Source organism: Amphibalanus amphitrite, unplaced genomic scaffold, assembly GCF_019059575.1.
Source record: "Amphibalanus amphitrite isolate SeventyFive unplaced genomic scaffold, NRLGWU_Aamphi_draft 000704F_arrow, whole genome shotgun sequence".
In the NCBI taxonomy this organism is placed as follows: Eukaryota; Metazoa; Arthropoda; class Thecostraca; order Balanomorpha; family Balanidae; genus Amphibalanus; species Amphibalanus amphitrite.
The window spans coordinates 20,449-40,930 of NW_024882198.1; the positions used below are offsets into that span (position 1 = coordinate 20,449).

At 53.1% G+C, this 20,482-nt stretch overlaps 1 protein-coding gene across 2 annotated transcripts; it reads right to left on the reverse strand.

Moving 5' to 3' along the window:
* Window positions 1-11,142: 11,142 nt before the first annotated feature.
* LOC122364860 (matrix metalloproteinase-24-like) lies at window positions 11,143-20,139 on the reverse strand. Of its 2 annotated transcripts, XM_043335640.1 has the most exons (10): window positions 19,846-20,139; window positions 18,410-18,530; window positions 18,051-18,161; window positions 16,962-17,139; window positions 16,333-16,627; window positions 15,869-16,177; window positions 15,169-15,504; window positions 14,730-14,847; window positions 13,588-13,640; window positions 11,143-12,405 (listed from the first exon to the last, which is right to left on the reverse strand). In XM_043335640.1, the coding sequence occupies exons 1-9, from the start codon at window positions 20,044-20,046 to the stop codon at window positions 13,606-13,608; spliced, it is 1,704 nt and encodes a 567-aa protein (XP_043191575.1). In that variant the 5' UTR covers window positions 20,047-20,139; the 3' UTR covers window positions 11,143-12,405; window positions 13,588-13,605. The 2 variants fall into 2 exon arrangements, with proteins under 2 accessions (XP_043191575.1, XP_043191574.1); XM_043335639.1 differs by lacking the exon at window positions 13,588-13,640 and having other exon boundaries at window positions 19,846-20,021.
* Window positions 20,140-20,482: the final 343 nt, after the last annotated feature.

The following is a 20,482-nucleotide window of genomic DNA, read 5'->3' on the forward strand; positions in this document are numbered from 1 at the left end:
TGTAGGAACAGGGGGGACGGGGGGGACGGTGGCCCCCCCCCACTTTTCATAGTGGGTGGGGCCAGTAATGTTAACTGCCCCCCCCCCACTTTTGCCGAACTTTTAATGTATTTGTAGGTATCACCCAAAGAACAAACTTGACGGTTCTCCGGCCTGCCCTTCCATGAAGATTTCCATTTGTGCTTCATCGTTAACCTTGGGCCTGTCAAGGGCACCACGGACCTGTCATGGGCACCTCAGGCTTGTCAGGGCACAGGGGCACCACAGTCCTTTCAGGGGCACCAGCCTGTCAGGGCACCAGAAGCCTAGCAGGGGCACCACAGGTCTGCCAGGGACACCACAGACTACCAGGGGCACCACAGGCCTGCCAGGGGCACCACTGGCCTCGCAGGGGCACCTTGGGACTGTCAGGGGCATCACGTGCCTGTCGGGGACACTTCAGGCTTGTCAGGAGCACCACAGTCCTGTCAGGGCCCAGGGGCACCAGCGGCCTATGTAGCAGGGGCACCACGGCCTCGCAGGAGCACCAGGGCCTCGCAGGGGCACCACCGGCCTCGCAGAGGCACCATGGGCCTGTCGCTGGCACTTCAGGCGTAAGGAGCACCACAGTCCTTCCAGGGGCACCACAAACCTGCCAGGGGCACCTGCGGCCTAGCAGGGGCACCACAGGCCTGCCAAGGCAAAAAACAAATAAATAAAAAAATGAAAATAGGGCAACCAACATTAAGTGGCCAAAATCAGTTGAGGTTTTGGGTATGGGTAGGGGCACTACTTCGATTCATGACCCTCCCCTGGAGTTTTCCTGGATCCGCTCCTGGTGCCAACGCGGCTGCGGAGGCGTGGGGGACGCGTCCATGAGATTTAATTTCTGGGGTGTCTCCCCGAGATTTGGTCGATTTTTTTTTCTTGTCACGTTTTTTTAACCAATTTGAGCATGCTTGCGAAAATAAAGTGGCCGAAATCCGAGGAGGAAAATGGATTTGGGGGTAGGTGAGGTTTTGTGCCTCTGGGAGCCTGGCCCCCACTTTCGAAAACGTTCCTACACCTATGTTGTGTTCGATAAAAATCTGCCAGTTTATGCGAGCACCTTTTAGTCTTCAGCAAGCATTTATCCCTTTATTCGTTGCCGCAGTTATTTTTAGTTGGTCTGACAGCGCTTGGCCTCGTTTTAGTAGGTCGTAGCTGTGAATCAACTCACCGAAGACAGCCATAACTTGTGCACTGGCGGCGCTGATCGAGGTCACCAAAGCACCTGCGGCGAGCCGGTCGTTGCTCTGCTGGTCGTGGGGACGCCATAGGCAGCCGCCGGACCCGCCATAGGCAGCCGCTGCACCGCCGTCCTCGTGCCTGCGATAGGCAGACGCCGTGCTCACTATAGGCAGTCACGGCCCGCCATAGGTCGCCCGTTGCACCGCCGTCCGTGTGCCTGCCATAGGCAGCCGCTGTATACGCCATAGGCAGCCGCTGTAGTCAGCAGACCTCCCGCGGCGGGGCGGCAGTCTTACCGCCGTCCTTGTGCCCTACGTGTGGCAGCCGCTCTATTCGCCTAATAGCCTCACGGTATTCGCCAAGAAGTCGCTGTGTAGTAAGCCGGAAGGTTTCTGTATCCGCCAGGTGGTCTCTGCATTCGCCACAGGCAGTAACAGGGTGGTCAGAGGTTATTAACCGTGGCTCGGCCGACCCGCCACCCTTCCTGCGTTTGAAGTGCGTATGAACGCATATAATTATGTGGTCTTCCGCCGGCTTTCCGAGCCCGAGGCCGTGCGAAGACCAGGAACGTTGGAGAGCGGTCTGAATTTACATGACCGGCAATTTTCCGCTTGAAAAAAATATGCAGACGAGCGGCTGCAAAATGAAGACCATGTTCGGCCACCGTCATTGGGACGTGATTCAAATGGGTTTGATGGGGCTAATGAATAAATGATTGCAAGGATCGCACGTGAAATGTGGATTATGGAATGATGTGCGTGGTTTTGGTGTCTGGCTTAATTGCCGTCTAGAAGTTGACTTTGATTCTGACAGCTCTGTGCTTCCGTCCTCTTTCTTAAAGGTAGGAAACTCTTTCTCCTATCTCTCTCTCTCTATCTCTCTCTCTCTCTCTCTCTCTCTCTCTCTCTCTCTCCTCTCTCTCTCTCCTCTCTTCCTTCTCTTCTCTCTCTCTCTCTCTCTCTCTCTCTGTCGTAATTTCGCCTTCTCTCCTCAATACTCCTCTCTCCCTAGCGCTCCTCCCTTCCTCACTGAGTCACTTATCAGATGCACCACAGCTTGGCTGTTTACACTCGGCAGAGTTCAGGATGCAGCTTGTCCATTAACGGAGCTGGTTGGTTGGTCACGGTGTCACCCACCCGCAGGACAAGCTGCAACCACGCGTGCAACAGAATGCAGGTGGCCATCGCAAACACTCGGACCAAGTCGAGTTTGGCTAGGAGGGAGTGCTGTGGTTGTTATAGCCTTCTGGTTTTATAATGAAGCTGTTGCAGTTTCCTCTCGCGGTCTCGAGATCGGATAGCGGTATCTGTGAATAGTTAAGGGTCTGGATATTTTCCTCTTCCTGGTCTCTGAGCATTTACACGTTACCACGGCGGTAAATTACCCGTCAAGATGATGCCACCGTAGGCGGTGTCGCGTGTCATCTATTTGACTGACACTGATGTCGGTGTCATCGGCATCGGCCGTCGGGGTCACGGAGAACGGAACTTCGTCATCTACATAGACCGTTATTGTGACATCAAATAATACCTACAAACTGCTCAGCAGAGACGAGTCCCCAGAATGCGGCACACGACTCATTCACCGAATATAGATGTTCCCGTGAAGCATTGGTTGTCAGCAAATCAGCCAAGTGCTGCGATACGCTCCTTTCCCGGTGCACTACGATGCATAGTGAGAGAAGAGAACGAGAGGAACGTCATGAATTTTGTCCGTATCAGCGAACATATCACAGATGTGTCCGCCCGGTCACTATCAGTTAATGTCTCGATCTCTGCAGACATGTTATATATCTGCTAAATGCCGTTCTAATCTCTTCCCTATTACAAAGCAAGTGCTTTGACCTTGTTGGTAAACCTATGTGACAGTCGGCTGGTAGTACGATCGTGGGTGGTAAGTACGTGTGCTCCGCCGACACCGCGAGGGCCTCAGATTGGAGGGAGGTGTGTATATTTACGACTCGGTCAGGGCGTTATTTGTACTCCAGCAGGGCAGTCTCACAGCCGCAGGACAGGAAGAGAGCTATGCCCTAGCCGGAAGGATATTACACGTGATTATCCTTACGTGAGCTTCATAATTGCTTAGTGCAATAGTGAACCGAACCGACTTGCTGACGCGGCGCCCCATGGGGGGATGACCTTCGGCCAGCGACAGTGCGTGACTGTGCAGTACCATGGTGGCGATAGGTCCTATAGGACCTCGTGCATCGTTGTGCAGTGGTCCTAGTCCTAGTTAGTCATCCTATCCTAGTATCCTATCCTAGTTAGACATCCTAGTCAGTGCAACCCTTGCATGTGGTCGCTCGACCCTTTATGCTGAATGCTGCCCGAACTCATCTCCCCAATAGGTGACAAAATAAGAAGATTATGGCAATAAGCCCTATCTCGAATTAGTTAAGACAGGCTATACTTCATCATTCATTATTCCACCTCATGATATGATACCTACCCGATTTTCACTTCGGAAATAATGGATTAATTTCCGATGTAGCACAATATAAGATAAATGGGGTCTTTGGAAGAAAAATGCTTTCATTCGTGCGCTCATTAAGATTGTATATCGAGATACTAAGGGAAAGAACGGCCGTTTACAGCACCTCAACTACTGAATAAAGAATATTGAAGTGTCATCGTTCCAAAATAGGGCAATGCTAGCGTCATGAAGAGCACGATGAAGCCGGGCATGCCTGGGAGAGTAGTGGTCCATGCTGGGAGACATAACGAACATTACCATCCCATCGGCTCGGCTTTCATCTATGCATTGCTATGCGAAAGATTAGCAGAGCCATTTATAAGGAGCTCTGTTTCTCTATTCACCGGCCGCGTCCATTGAGACCGCCGACATATTGCCGCCGCTGCCACAAAGGCTCGGTACGCAGGGCCCTCATTTGGGGCGGCGGCCGGACGCTCTGCCGAGAGCTCGCTGTTGGTCCACGCGATGACACGGCAATCGGTACAACAAAGGCCTAATTGGCCGCCAATGTAACAGAACGCGCCGTCATTGCCCTGATGAAGAGGGTGCTAATTGCTGCGGGGCGAACTTTCCGATCGCGGCCAGAGTGGTGTCTTCATTAGGCGAATCATGAGGGCTTCACTGCCGTGGAAGAGCAGGTGTGGAGCCGGTTCATTTGTGTGTGGCACAATAGACGATAACTTCATACGAGGGACGGACTGTACCGCTTCATCTATTGAAGGCTGTGTGCTGTCTGTTGTCACAGACGGTCCTAACACTGCGGAATTAAAACTGGCCGCCCTTTTGTTCTGTATGCACTAAAGTGACGGCAAACAGTGATAGCAATCCTTGGTGTTAACACCAAACGTCCGAGTTAGAACGAGTGTGACAATGAACTATTTCAATCGAGGTAAACAGAGGATGTCTCATAGGATGTCTTATACTCGTACACATCATACCCCGATACTCCTATAAATGCAGCATACTGCCTTGGCCGCCCTGCTACAATGGACGGCGAAAAAAGCCGCCACAGCTGTCGGACAAGCGTCATAGACTTGCGGAGGTGCGCGTTAGAGCAATCACTCGCCTTTGTCTCCTAGGCACGACATTTTAGAATGTTTCGACTTTGAGGTAGCAAGTGTCTTACGCATACCATGACTTCGATATCATAAAATGCCCGAGGTTCCTGGTTCGATGTTCTACGGGCAATCTTGATTCACCTTGTCTCAACATGTATAAATGTGGACCTAAATGCAGCTTAAATTAATAGGGGGTGATCTAAATTCTCATTGCACCAGTAAGAGACAACGGAACGTGTAGGTAAGCTGTAGATTGAAGTTCGGGGCATCAACCGGAATAACTTATGTAATTTATGGCGCAACTCGCTTGGAACCGTTGTTCTCATCGTTAACAATTAGAGAATACCATGTCACGCTACGCTACTTGCGTGCCTTCCGCCTACTTACGCATGTGGCAAAGATGTTAGAAAACCGATAGGCACAGGTCATTGACGAAAACATTAAACTGAGGACGCAATTGTTATGCATGATCAGCGGCTGTTGAATTGCTTGTGTTCAACTGTGAGACCCATCACATGCTCGCCATACTGCTTTAGTGACATATTATGTTATTTTCGACGAATGTTGGGTAGGAGCTCGCTCTCCCTGCCTCTGCTAGGTGGCAGCACAGCAGCACGCTGGCTCCCTGTCGCCAGGCGGCAGCACCTGTCTGACTGGTGGTCCGTGCCGCAGGTGGACGGTGCCGGCCGGCCAGCGGACCGGGCCCGCCGTCTCGCTGGCCGAGGTGCTCGAGCTGGCCGTCACCGACGACCCGCTGCCGCCTGCGGCCGACACCTGCGCCGTCTGCAACCACCGGTACGACTTTGTGCTGCACGCCGCCCAGCTGGACACGGAGGTGGCGTTCCTCGCCTCCGAGATGGGCTGGAGGAACACCTGGAGGCCGCCCCCGGAGTCGGCGGACTCCCGCGAGACGGTGGTGCGCGAGCTGGCGCGGCAGCTGCCGCTGGTGCCGCGCCACCTGCTGCGCCGCGTCAAGCAGCGGTTCCGCCGCGATCTGAGTCTGTACGGGTTCCGGATGGACCTGGACACACTGCTGGAGGCCGCTCAGTGAGCCGGCCCAGTGTGTCCGGCCCGGATGGACCTGGACACACTGCTGGAGGCTGCTCAGTGAGCCGGCCCAGTGTGTCCGGCCCGGATGGACCTGGACACACTGCTGGAGGCTGCTCAGTGAGCCGGCCCAGTGTGTCCGGCCCGGATGGACCTGGACACACTGCTGGAGGCCGCTCAGTGAGCCCCGGCCCAGTGTGTCCGGCCCGGATGGACCTGGACACACTGCTGGAGGCCGCTCAGTGAGCCCCGGCCGGTGGCGGGGCCGGGGACGGGGCCGGGGGACGGGGCCGGGGACGGGGCCGGGGGACGGGGCCGGGGGACGGGGCCGGGGGACGGGGCCGGGGACGGGGCCGGGGGACGGGGCCGGGGGACGGGGCCGGGGACGGGGCCGGGGGACGGCGGGACGGGGCCGGGGGACGGGGCCGGGGGACGGGGCCGCGGGACGGGGCCGGGGGACGGGGCCGGGGACGGGGCCGGGGACGGGGCCGGGGACGGGGGACGGCGGGACGGACGCTCCCGGGCCGGTGCAGCTGGTGATGGCCGGGTGGATGAGGTCCCCTGTGATGAGGTCCGTGAACGCTCTAAGCAGAATGGACCGTAAACTGATGAGACTGTAGGGAAAACGGCACGTTTGACGTGCTCTCAGGTGGTGTTACCACTGTATATGCATTTATGATGTCGCAGTACTTTGTCGAACTGCAAGTCTTTAGGCCCAAACTGTACTTCAGACAGCATTCTTCCAAAATGTGCTTCACAGAATACTCAAATAATGACCATTCCAAGGCAACACATACCATCGAGACAGTATTATCCAGTGTGACGAGGCAGTATGCGTGTTCGAAGAGTGTTATCGACGTGCTAACAGCGCTCGTGTGGACTCCGACCGCCTGGCAACGGAGCCTTGAACGAAACAGACGCCAGCAATGACTATACATCATTGAACTAGTTACGACGCTATCTGGCCGCTCAGTTGGCTTTGAATGAATTTAGCATAGCTGTTGTGCCCAGTTTCTTGTGTAAGCCATGTCTATACAGATATATACTGGACAGGGACCTTCTGTAGTGGTATCCAATGGGAACAGGGCCACCGTTTGAGCAGATAAGGACTGTTGATTGTGGCAACACCCATTTGATGGGGCTATGGATTTGATTTAGGGGGTATAGCCGCTGCGAATTTCAAGTGTCGTTTGCATAACAGTGTCGATTGTGGATTTCTACATTTGTAGGCCGTTTGTGGACGAGGACCGTTTGTGTACAGGGAGTGTTTGTGGACATGGACTGGTTGTGCACGCGCCGGACGGGGACCGCTGTTGTGGACAGGACAGGACCCGCTTATGGACATGGACTAGTTGTGGTTACGGGTTTAAAGGCGCGGGTCGTGTTACGGCGAGATGGCTCTAAAACTGGAGAGTGTGATACGTTATGTGATGTGCTATAGCTACATATACATATAAGCCGTCTCTATCGTGAAATGCTGCTGTAGTACAATAAGAACTCTCTAAGTCTAAGAGTACTTCTAAGTGAAGCGGAGAGGGCACATGTATGTAAAGTGTCCATTGGTGATGCTATACCGTGTGTCTGACACTGCTTTGGGTGGTCCCGAGGTTCGCCCCGGAGGACACTAGCTGTAAGACCCGTCAGCCATTTACACTGTATCAGCCGTCTTGGGTATCGACTGTTACGGGCAATGTGCTTACTCGGGCAGTACATTCACACTGTATCAGCCATCTTGGGTATCGACTGTTACGGGCAATGTGCTTACTCGGGCAGTACATTCACACTGTATCAGCCATCTTGGGTATCGACTGTTACGGGCGATGTGCTTACTCGGGCAGTACATTCACACTGTATCAGCCATCTTGGGTATCGACTGTTACGGGCAATGTGCTTACTCGGGCAGTACATTCACACTGTATCAGCCATCTTGGGTATCGACTGTTACGGGCGATGTGCTTACTCGGGCAGTACATTCACACTGTATCAGCCATCTTGGGTATCGACTGTTACGGGCAATGTGCTTACTCGGGCAGTACATTCACACTGTATCAGCCATCTTGGGTATCGACTGTTACGGGCAATGTGCTTACTCGGGCAGTATGCAACTGCCATCTGCTGAGAGAGGGGCCCGACCCCCTGGCTTGACTATCCGTCCATATTCGACCCAGTGAGTGGTCGGCTCGGCTGCTGCGTTATCTCGTGATTGTGTGATTCCTTATTATTTATTGAATACATTTTTACAAAGCGTTGCGAGCATATCACATGGATGGATTTAAGGTGAAGCAGGTATCAGGCAACGTTAATTCACGCGCCTTTTTATTCTGTCGATTTTCCCGTTTTTCTTCCACATTAGGTCTGTTCGGCTTAATTTTTTTTTCATTTTTAAATGGATATTGCCTAAAGCAGCCGATGGATATCAGCAGCTAAGACGATTGGACGATGAGAGATCGTGGAGACAGACGACTGCGCTGGCAATTTTAGATACTCTCAGCCAGACAGACGACAGACAATCAACTCTCGAACAGCCAGCAGCCAGTTAACTCCCAACCAGACAGACGGTAACCAGTTAACTCTAGGACAAATGGTGAGCGTTGGGGCGAGCAGACTGATTACCTTGAGGACAGATCGAAACACACCGTGTGGTGGATGTGTCAGAGAGGACCGAGGCCAGCCGAGGCAGTCGCTCAGGACTCTGTTACGGCGAGGGGGGGGGGCCGCCGCTCCAGCAGTGTCACACCGCGGCACCGACACCCCTCCCCCCTCCCCTCCCCTCGCGGCACGCTTCCCATCTGGCACCGTCACGTGACCTTGACCTAGTGCAGTCGCCGGGCGGCCGACTCGGTCATCCAGCTGACACAGCATGGGCCAGCACTGATCCCGACAGCTCAGGAAAACCCGGCGCCGACGGCGGGGTGGTGGTGTCCGGTGCCGGACATACCGCGGCCAATGGTGGCCACCCAGTGATATCTGGTGACTGTCCGGTGACCTCTGTGACCTCTGGTGACCGCATACGCATCTGATGGTGAATAATATCCTATGTGGGGGAGAGGGAACGATCCAAGCGGGTGGCAGGCCCACGCCTGTGGCCTTTCCGGGCCGGCAGGCCCTGCAGTATTTCCGGTTTATGGTGTTGACTGTGCTGAATAATATCAGTGTGACAGAGCGTGCTTGAGAGGGCAGGCTGAGGACCGACTCTGTGGGGCAGTCCGGGGCCCGAGTGATGTTCAATGCGCTGTCACGACGGAAGTGGTGCGATTTTCGCAACGAATCCCAGCCTGAATCATTGGGAATTCGGTCAGCTTCAAGAACACAATGCAGCGACATTCATTCACACCTTGGTGCGTTAGGTATGACTCAGTACAGCTTTGTTTACCAATTTCAAATTCATATGTTCACAAGACTGCTCGTGAAACCGGCGTATAATAAATAACTGGGAAGATGTCTAGCAATACCTACCTAGTTACTTCTCGAAGACATTACAGACCAGGCCAGGCTCTCACGCTAGCTTTTTGTAAAATGTAGGGTATATCGTTCTGCCTTTGGTAATTGCCAGCAATAGGTATGCACTATAGAGCGAGCACAAGTTCGCTACGCTACATGCTTGGCAATCGGACCAAGACCGTCCGATGTCATTCTTTCCATACAACGCTCGTAAACGTTTACCTACTCTCACACACGGAGAACTATTGAAGAGGAGGCGCCTTTTGAGTCTCTTCAACTCATCTGTCTTCACCTGGACTCCGTGCACACCAGCTAAGAGTAAAACTCGGTATAAGGTGTTACAACGGAAGCGTGTCTTCCTGGCTGGTAGGCTGTACCGCAATATCTTCCTGGCTGTTAGACTACCGCAATGCCTTTCTGGCTGTTAGACTGTACCGCAATGCCTTCCTGGCTGTTAGACTACCGCAATGCCTTTCTGGCTGTTAGACTGTACCGCAAAGCCTTCCTGGCTGTTACTCTATACCGTAATGCCTTCCTGGCTGTTAGACTGTACCGCAATGCCTTCCTGGCTGTTAGACTATACCGTAATGCCTTCCTGGCTGTTAGACTGTACCGCAATGCCTTCCTGACTGTTAGACTGTACCGCAATATCTTCCTGGCTGTTAGACTGTACCGCAATGCCTTCCTGACTGTTAGACTGTACCGCAATATCTTCCTGGCTGGTAGGCTGTACCGTAATGCCTTCCTGACTGTTAGACTGTACGGACTGTACTGTAATGCCTTACTGGTTGTAAGACTGTACCGCAATGCCTTCCCGGCTGTTAGACTCTACCGCAATGCTTTCCTGGCTGTTAGACTGTACCGCAATGCCTTCCTGGCTGTTAGGCTGTACCGTAATGCCTTCCTGGCTGTTAGACTGTACCGCAATGCCTTACTGGGTGTTAGACTGTACCGCAATGCCTTCCTGGCTGTTAGACTGTACCGCAATGCCTTCCTGGCTGTTAGACTATACCGCAATGCCTTCCCGGCTGTTAGACTGTACCGCAATGCTTTCCTGGCTGTTAGACTGTACCGCAATGCCTTCCTGGCTGTTAGGCTGTACCGCAATGCCTTGCTGGCTGTTAGACTGTACCGTAATGCCTTCCTGGCTGTTAGACTGTACCGCAATGCCTTACTGGGTGTTAGACTGTACCGCAATGCCTTCCTGGCTGTTAGACTGTACCGCAATGCCTTCCTGGCTGTTAGACTATACCGCAATGCCTTCCCGGTTGTTAGACTGTACCGCAATGCTTTCCTGGCGGTTAGACTGTACCGCAATGCCTTCCTGGCTGTTAGACTGTACCGCAATGCCTTCCTGGTTATTAGACTGTACCGCAATATCTTCCTGGCTGTTAGACTGTACTGCGATGCCTTCTTGGCTGTTAGACTGTACCGCAATGCCTTACTGGGTGTTAGACTGTACCGCAATGCCTTCCTGGCTGTTAGACCGTACTGCAAGGCCTTCCCGGCTGTTAGGCTGTACCGCAGGCGCAATGCCTTTCTGGCTGTTAGGCTGTACCGCAATGCCTTCCTGGCTGTTAGACTGTACCGCAATGCCTTCCCGGCTGTTAGACTATACCGTAATGCCTTCCCGGCTGTTAGGCTGTACCACAATGCCTTCCTGGCTGTTAGACTGTACTGCAAGGCCTTATACCTAATGGCCTCGGCTAGCAATCGTAGATAAATACTGTGAGTTGGCTGTCCCATTTTGCTTGTTTATCATCGACTTACGAACATTTGTCGTATCAAACGTTATCTTATGAAAAATATAGGCATCAGATTAAAGCAACTTTGGTACCTACTGGGCGCTGACGCATAATCAATAAGCTGGAGGTTAACTCATCAAAAGTGATCAGCATCTTCCATAAACACGGTATTTTGTGTAATGTGTATGGTGTTAGCATGTATTTATCATGAATATGCATGGATAATCGCTGACATTTGTTGTGATAATGGCCGGAACTCCTATAGGAGATTCAGTTTCGATAATTAACATACACTAATGACACATAAACACATATCTCAAACATTTCATATAATCCAGCAGTGATATTGACTAAATAGGGCTGTAGAATAGCACCAATAGCTCCGTCGCCAGCGCCGTTTAGTCGGAGCTTGTCTCTGTTCAACTATGTGTTTACTGGCTCGTGATAACTATCGACACACATACACAACAACACATACATACACACAAGAGCACACACACTACACAGTATGGTTTCTATCGTGAACATGTGAGCCGTTCTGCGTTCACCGCGAGCTCACAGCTCGACTAATCGGCCGACGCGCCGGACACATATTCTATCACAGAAGGCGCCGGTTCGGCCGACTCCTAATGCCCGGATCCCGTTTACCCCTCCCTCCCCGTGACCTCACGACATCACGTGCGCTCCAGTCCGCCCCGTGAGCCGACTCTTCCATTCATTGTGCGGGCAGTGCTCCGTGAGCCAGCTCGGTTCCCGGTTCAATAACATATCCACTGACGAGTCACGTTCCTAGGATTCGAGCGCCGTGCTGTACTTCTTGACTCAGCTTCCGACGACTCAGTCCAGCTGAGTCAGTCCAGCTGAGTCGGTCAGCTGAGTCAGCCCCCCCCCCCCCCCGCTAGTAGGAGTGTCTCTGTTCCGCTGGGACGCTGGACAGGGCGGTGGGATTGTAAACATTACATCGGTCAGCTCCGCTGTCCGACGGTCGGGGCGGCCGGTCCGCATCCCACCCGTCCTTGTACGGAGGCCGCACGGCAGGCGTAGACAACACACACTGACACCGCTCAGACGAGGTGTCAACTTACTGGCCGATATCCGTCACTGTAACTACTGTGTCGCCAGGCACCGGGGGACTGCCCTCGACAATAAGTCTGGAATACTGCCGCCGCGACACTGACTCCGAAACTGAGACTACGTGACACTGCGGCAGACACACTGACCGTGACTTCGTCTCCGACACACGTCTTTCTCAGAGTCTTTGATATGCTCCCGGGAGACTGCACTTCCTAACCAGCAACAGACCGCTGATCAGCCGTCTCAGCAGCGCGCAGCAGCCAGCACGGCTGAGCTCAGCAGCAGCAGCAGCAGGCTGGGCAGAAGACCTCCGGCGCCGGAGCCGCCGATCCTCGGCAGAAAGTCGCCGAACCCCATCACTGTCGGAGGGATACACGGGTCAGTTAGGCACCCACGTCACCAAACCGACACGGAGACGCGGTAGGTCGACCCGACGGGACGAGGTGCGAGCGGTGAATACATAGGACACAAATAAACGACAAAAAAAAACAGCAAATATGTCGCCTTGACTTCAATGGATAATGTGCAATTTTGCATAAACTTATCTAAAAAAGATGTAAATAAAACAAGAATATCTTAAAACATAATTTCAAAGAAGCTTGCTTCTACTGTTCCTATCATTTATCAGAATCATGCACAAGTGATTGGCTTATTTGCTGACCAAAATGCATACAGAAAAAGGGAACATTGTGACATCATTTCATAAATATGCAAGATATTACAACAAAAATTACCCGACGTTTCGTTTATTATAACTTTTTCAAGGGTAATGTTAATTATAATTAACATTAACATTAACTTTTTCGTTAATTATAATAAACGAAACGTCGGGTAATTTTTGTTGTAATATCTTGCATATTTATGAAATAATCGTCACATTACAACTCATTGTGACATCAATTAACACAATATACGCTCCATTGGCATGCTGACATCACAAACATAGCCGCGCCGAGTGCAGTGGGTGCAGTGCGGTTAGTGTGTCACCAGTGTTGGCACGACGCTACGAAGTGACCCACTATTTGAGTGCGACCGGTCGAGCGCGTGTGAGAAAACTAAATGTTGGCTCAGCGAGCGTTCGACGTCCGTGCAGTCGGCTGCGGCATGCTGGGCGCGGCGCAAGGTCAGCAGTGCGCCGCACGTGCTGGCTAGAATGACTATGGTTGCCTACTGCCTAGGTCTGCACATTAGAGAAGACCACAATACTTCTACTGTACACACATACACATACTACCGCTGGCTGTTATTCATTCAAGCTGGGATTTCATGTGCAAAATGGACATGCAGGAAGTTATGAAAGAGAGGATGGGATGAATCGATCCGTTAGTAATACAAATTGCGTCGCATACGTTCTGGTTCTGCTTGAATTCCAGGAATGCCTTGTGCGATGGTTAGTGGTGCAATTATCTAGAACTACGGTTAGTTTTCACCAAAGCTAACTACGTAGTTAGTGTGAGTCATGCTAGTTAGAAGTTAGAAATACGGTACTATGATGTGTCATGCTAGTTAGAAGCTAGAAATACGGTACTACGATGTCGTACCTCGCACTGAATGGAAAATTACGAGGAGAAAATCGTAGACGATTTCCAGGGACCTGGGAAGCAAGTGCATGTTGAAGGCATTGCTAAAAACGAACTTGACCAATAAGGTGTTCCATAAATCAAGCAAAATAAAAATAAAATGTGATCCACGTCAAACAACAACACATCCATGGACATAGGTGAAATACAACATTCAGATCAGCGTGTTTCCGTGTCACCAGACCTGGAATGCTTACAAACTGACGTCCTAACCCCCTCGCTCGAGCCATGTCTGAGGTCATGATGTCCCCATGACCCTCACAAGTTCCCGTTGCCCTCTGAGCACCCCACACGGATCCCACGGCACAGTTCGGGCAGCCCGCCTGTCTCCAGAGCCTACAATGACACCAGTGCCCCGTCTCTGGCAGTGAACACACAGTATCTGTGGATTGTGCTCTGTCAGCAGGGCTAATCGGTCGACCGGGACCGGCACGCGGCGCCCGTCATAACACGGTTCGGCCGCGGGTCGGAGGCAGGGTCGGAGGCGCGCCCTGAGGTCTCGACTGTCGTGAACCGAAGGTAAACACGCGCTGGTGACACTGACACTGTTTGGTGACACTGACACAAGTGGGTGACGGTGACACTGCCGGCGTCCTCATTTGCCCCGACTATCGCGTGCCACCAGTAAACATCGAGCCGACATGCGTGGACGCTGGCCCGGCCGGTGGGCTCTCCACTTCCAGGTCAGACAGGCCAAGCCAAAGGCCTATCTGACCTCGAGGGATGGGTATAGTTTTTGACCCATATTTCAAAATCGGAATATCCAATTGAGATTGTGTACTGGTGGGTGGAGAGCATTCCCATTTTGAAATCAATAATGGTTAATATCAATGATCACCCGTAACCACCTGAAAAGTGAGCTATAAATGCGCCGATTTACACAAATTGTACCTGCGGGTTTGGATCAAACCACACAATATCGCGGCCTTGGAGACATTAGCCGTGAAAAATGAAATTAATTAAACTGGAGACTCTGTCAGTCGTCCACCATCTGTTCCCTCCTGTGGCCTAGATTGTGTGTCAGGGACACTGTCTAAGACAACAGATGTCAACAGGCAGGGGCGGGGACGACGGGCGGCGGGCGAGGGAGGGGGGAGGCTCACCTTCGTCATTTCCGCTGTAGTCTGACGGGTTGTCGCTGGACGGTGTCACCAGATTGGAGATCTGGCCCGTACATCCGAACCAGTACTCGGCTGTGGAGCGGGGGTAGGAGGCGTCCACCTGCGGGAAACGGATCGGCACGTCAGCCGGTGGGTGACGTATTTCCCAGTCTCGACACTACCCGAGCTCAGCATGTGGTATGGCCAATGGCATCATGACACCGATGTGAATGCTGGCTTAGCAGACTAACTTATTAGCGGAAGTTGCGCGGATGTGAGAACAGGCAGAACACCCACTGTACGTTGTTCTTTTCGTAAATTTACGCAAAAGTTACATGATTGTGTACTGAATAGCGTATAGGGCCAAAACCATGGACATTTTATCATTTCATTGTTTCAATTTTCCGAAGGAGAAAAGAAATAATTATTTAACCCCACTTACCGAGAAGGCGGCGTCGTTGAACCGATAGTACGAGTCTCCCTTGAAGAAGTAGGTGCGCTTGTTCTCGTAGATGAGCACGCTGTCGATGTTGTTGGGAATGCCCTGCCAGATGCTGATCGGCTGCGGGTACTTGTCGCTGACGCCCGGCCGGCCTGTGGTCTCCAGCTCGCTGTCAAACCGCCAGTACTGCGAGCCCTTGAAGAAGTACATCTTGCCGTTGGCGCGCCATTTGAAGGCGGCGTCCAGGTTGTCGGGGATTCCCGGGAATCCGGCCGAGATGGGTTTCGGGTAGCCGGAATCCAGCTTGAGGCCGGTCATCCGCCAGTACTGGCTGCCCTGTAGTGGTGGAAGGCGATGGAATCGTCAGACGACGAACGACTGGAGCTCCACTTTATACGAGTAAATAGAATGTTCTACGTATAATGATTCTGTCTGGCGTCTACTGGGTTCTGATTCCCAAACGAAATCATAGCCGCAGGTTGAACGTTGTCTGAAATAGAAAACACTATCGGTTAGATGTGTTTTATATTGACAGCCGTGAATTTTATCCTTGTCCTCATTTTTACCGATTTTATCGACCCTAACAACCCTTGAGCAGCCTCAACCACGCTAATCGGGGTTCCACCAGGTTACCAGAACACAACAAGTCATGCATGTCATCCGACATAGTTCCCAAACTCCTCAGTTCTATTCGTCTCACCTTGAAGAAGTAGACTCTGTCGGCCTCCTCGTAGGGCAGGATGGCGTCCAGGTTGTCCGGCACGCCTCCCCACATTTCCCTGATGAGGCGCGGGTAGCCCTTCTCCACCCCCGAGCTGGTCAGACGCCAGTAGTGGTCTCCCTTGAACACGTACGTCCTCTTCTGACCGTTGACATCGATGGTGAGCATGGCGTCGACGGCGCTGTCCTGGCAGAGGATCGGGTCCGGGTCCTCGCGGTCACCCGGCGAGGACGGCTCGCGCGGATCGGGCGCCGGCGCCGCGTCCGCCGCCGGAGGACCGTACAGCTCCTGAAAACGGGAAACGGGGAGAGAGACGGTGTGACAGAGACAGAGAAGGAGGGAGGTGGCGTCTGAGTGAGACTCAGGGACACACGATGACGTGCTGGATTTTCTATCGTCACAGCAATCTCTAAAAACTCGGCCTATTTGTCGCCGCTCCTCACCTGGATGGCCTTGATGTCGTCCTCCTTGATGACGTCCCGGTCGAGGCTGGGCGGCTTGTAGAAGGGCGCCATCAGTGCCTCGTTCACGTCCGAGTGAGAGAGGCCCAGGCTGTGGCCGAACTCGTGGGCGGCCACCGTGAACATGTCGATCCCGCCCCGCTTTCGCGGGTCCACCTTCCAGTTCTCGCTGTCGTCAAAGTGCGCGTCACCGCCGTAGATGGGGAAGAAGGCGTGCGCCAGCGTGCCGCCCGGGCCGTCAAAGGCGTCGCCGTCGCCGTGGTCACCGCTGGCGAACCTGCGGAGCAGTAACATGGTGTCAGGTCAGGTCAGGTCACAGGGCCGGGTCACGAGGTCAGGTGGAGATCTGTGTGGGACATGAGGGCACGAGGCTAAGCAAAAAAGTGGGGTCCCTAGTCAGAGCTGCAGTCGTGTCGTTAAAGCTGCCTATGCGTTGCACTGACTAATCATGCAGAGTTAAGACGATTAAGCTATTTGTATAATGCATGTCTATTGTGATCGTCAAAAACTCGATAGCCAAACCAAAAATGTTTGTGCAAAGGCGAGTGCAGAGGCATCGAAAGGGTTCAAGTGAACCGATAATTAACGGGCCGTAGTGTTCAGCGGCTCACCTGATTTCGATGTTGGACTTGGAGCCGGAGCCCACCTCCTCGAAGGACAAGCCCGAGACGTCCGACCAGGCCTTGAAGGACTCCAGAATAACGTCCCGCACACCGTCCTTGTTGTCCAGCAGATTCGACGGCCAGCTCATGATCTTGTACCTCAGGGTCTTGGTCCTCCAGCGGCTGCCTGTGGTAGCAACGTCAAATTATAAACAGCAGTGTAGAAAATACGTTCAAAGTAAGTGTAGCTAAAAGATGTGTCCGTGCGCTACAATTGTTAACAATGATCCAAAGAGTATGAGGAGCGCTTTGTTCAGCTGTCATACAATGAACAACTTCAGCTTTGTTTGCACCTCCGAGTTGCCAGTCAAGGAGCGTCAGATCTTTCGTTCATAGTGTGCCACTATTTCCGGTGTCCCTGCCGGTGACCTGATTTCAGCCCTCGTGACGGCACAGCGGCCGATACGGAGCAGGCACCCGGGTCACGGCCTTGAGGGACCTCCAGAACTGCGGCCTTCGTCCTGTGCGCCTTTTTCTATTTGTCTGTCTGTGTGAAATGTGTGCGTTTGTATGTCTGTCTGCCCGCGTCCACTCGCTTGTCTGTTGTCTGCACCAGTCTATTAATTGTGTATGTGAATGTGTGTCACTCTTATATGTCCAATGTCCATTGTCCAATTAACACATAAAAATCAATATGAATCGGTTTGCATGGATGCCCGTGTGTCCACAGGGCCAGATGTGCCATGCCCTGTACATAGTTCCCCATCCCCATGTGCCTTCGTCCGGCGCCGGAACGTCTGCTGATCGTTCTGAATTTCTGCACCACACGGAAGTACGTGGGAGGAGCGGAAACGGACGCCGGCCTTTTCTCGTTTCCCAGCCCCGTGCTTCCTCAGTCCTGCATTTACAGTCCGGCTCAGCTGCGATAGAGCCACAGTTCCTGGTGCAGTTACGCTACCAAGAACTAGCGCATGTTGCTCGACATCCTCTTCCTATCATGCATTCTATGCAAAGAGCGGGGCTCAAGCACGTTATTACTTTAATAAAAGGTGGGAAAAGTGAGGGCCTGTGGACGTGTGACCGGTCTGGGTCGCTTACCCTGGAGAGCGTAACGCTTCCGCCGCCGGGCGCGGTAGCTCGGCCCCAGCTTGTCCTTCACACCACAGCGTGGCTCGCGCATCTTCTCGATGGTTGCCTCGTCCAGAACACCTGAGAATGCAGAAAATGTTATACAGGGCTTGGAAAATTACAAATTGATTAACAGTCACAACTGTTATGTCTTCCGTTATAAAGACATCACGGATCGCTATTAGGAACAATATTAGGTGCGGCCATCAAGTGTGTGACAGTTCAGCCCGTGATTAACCACCCAACTGATCGTGGGATCCCAGCAGTGGAAATCCCGAGGGGGGGGGGGGGTCACCCGATCCGCCGTCCTGTCAGAAGTGAGTACTCACCCGTCACCTTCAGTCCGGCGAACCGCTGAAACTCCTCCAGATTGGAGGAGAGCGATACCAGCGCACCCGACTTGTCCTCCGTGGGACTGGATGACGAGTACCCATATCGAGCCAGGTAGGTCTGCCGACACGGGAGGGTATGGTAAAATCACAGCTGGGGGGGGGGGGGGCAGTGGCCAGTAAATACCCATACCGAGCCAGGTAGGTCTGCCGACACGGGAGGGTATGGTAAATTTACAGCTGGGGGGGGGGGGGGGGGGCAGTGGCCAGTAAATACCCATACCGAGCCAGGTAGGTCTGCCGACACGGGAGGGTATGGTAAATTTACAGCTGGGGGGGGGGGGGGCAGTGGCCAGTAAATACCCATATCGAGCCTGGGTGGTCTGCCGACACGGGAGGGTATGGTAAATTTACAGCTGGGGGGGGGGGCAGTGGCCAGTAAATACCCATACCGAGCCAGGTAGGTCTGCCGACACGGGAGGGTATGGTAAATTTACAGCTGGGGAGGGGGGGGGGGGGGGGCAGTGGCCAGTAAATACCCATATCGAGCCAGGTAGGTCTGCCGACACGGGCCGAGTCTGGTTATGGTATCTACAGCTCGGGGAGCGGAGATATTAAATAGTCCAATACAGTTAGTTGTAAGGCTTATCTCTCGAATTCGAGCTCGCGGTCAATGATGAGTTTTACTTTATTTCACTATTACAGTCGATGCCCTTCGGGAGTCTATTTTGAGCCAATGGAAGCGACTGCAGGTATCCGCCGATCGACCAATTCGAACCGAATTCAGTGGTTCAATCGCCGTCCCGTCCTAACGACTCTCTCGCATGTCAGGCCCTCCGCTGATATAAAATAGAATCGATTGGAAATTGACATTTGGCGTGCGCGGGTTAGCAGCGTTTGGGTGCATTCATACTCGCCGTCATTCATATTTGCCGTTTCCGCAACGGATGTTTGCTGTACTGAGTCACTTTGAAGACAACTTATGCTCCTTAGTTATTATGTTGAAATAATTTCCATACGCTGCCATTGCAGCATTATACTGACAGATAATTTTGTAGTCCCGATTCGAGTGGCACTGGCGCTCTATATTCATCTTTTCCCGACAACCCTACATAGATCGGGCCGCTGAGGCCAGCGCCCGAGCAACAAGTTTTGCCTAGAGGCGACGGGCTTCGGTTTCGTGAATGCGCCCATTCATAACATTCGAACTGAATCTCTAATAGGAACGGCAATGGATTTTGATGGGACACAATTGATAGAAGGCAGACAATATGCAGTGATGCATGTCAGTAAAGGCAAGCGAAAACGCAAATGACATCCCTCATCCTGCTGCTCGATAAACATCAACTGGAGTACAACGTACGGTAAGCAGTTCTGTGTTAAATCCTCTCAATACTGGGCTGGTGACCTATCATGCCGAGTCTGTTTGAACTTACCGCCGCCTCGATGATGCTCTCGGGCGGAGAGTCCTTCAGCGTCGGGTTGGCACCAGTGGTGTGGATCACCAGCACCACTGCGATCACCACTCCCAGCTGCAGTGAAGCGGCCATGGTGGGAACTGGAGCGGTTCTCGGTGCACCTCCTCCGACCGCCGGCGAGCGACTGTGGCCCGCCGCCGCCGGCCCCCCTGTAGTCATGCTGGCAGTGAATCATCGACCCCAGCCACCTCCGGGGCGGCGCTCCGCGCCCCGTCCGCAGCACTCGGCCGTACCTACCCCACACGCGCACCCAGGTTCGGCGGCGCTCCGGGAAGCCGCCGGGCCGGTTCGCCGAAAATGTGTGTGACGTCAGCTAGCGTGAATGGCCCGCCGCGCTGCGCACGGAGGCACGGAGGCACGCACTGCGCGTGCGGGGATGTGACAACAACGTGTCAAAGCCGCGATTATTTGCCAATCACGCGCACTGCAGGGCCCGTGGGACAGCGCCGGACAGCCCGGAACGGTCGAACGCTGTTACTGATGTCCTATTATACTCGTATAATGCGATGCCTGTGAACGTCTATTCACGTTATTGTATTTATGATCACATGTAGCGTATGCATTGCGGTTCTGTTTATCCCGTGGTTAGATCATG

Bases quoted from the DNA above. Each gene is read 5' to 3' on its own strand.
- LOC122364860 (XM_043335640.1), bottom strand. From the start codon at position 20,046: ATGACTACAGGGGGGCCGGCGGCGGCGGGCCACAGTCGCTCGCCGGCG. The intron at 17,140-18,050 runs GTAAGCGACCCA...TTGCTACCACAG, and splicing joins GAAGCGTTACGCTCTCCAGG to GCAGCCGCTGGAGGACCAAG. The intron at 13,641-14,729 runs GTGAGCCTCCCC...CTTGCTTCCCAG, and splicing joins CTACAGCGGAAATGACGAAG to GTCCCTGGAAATCGTCTACG.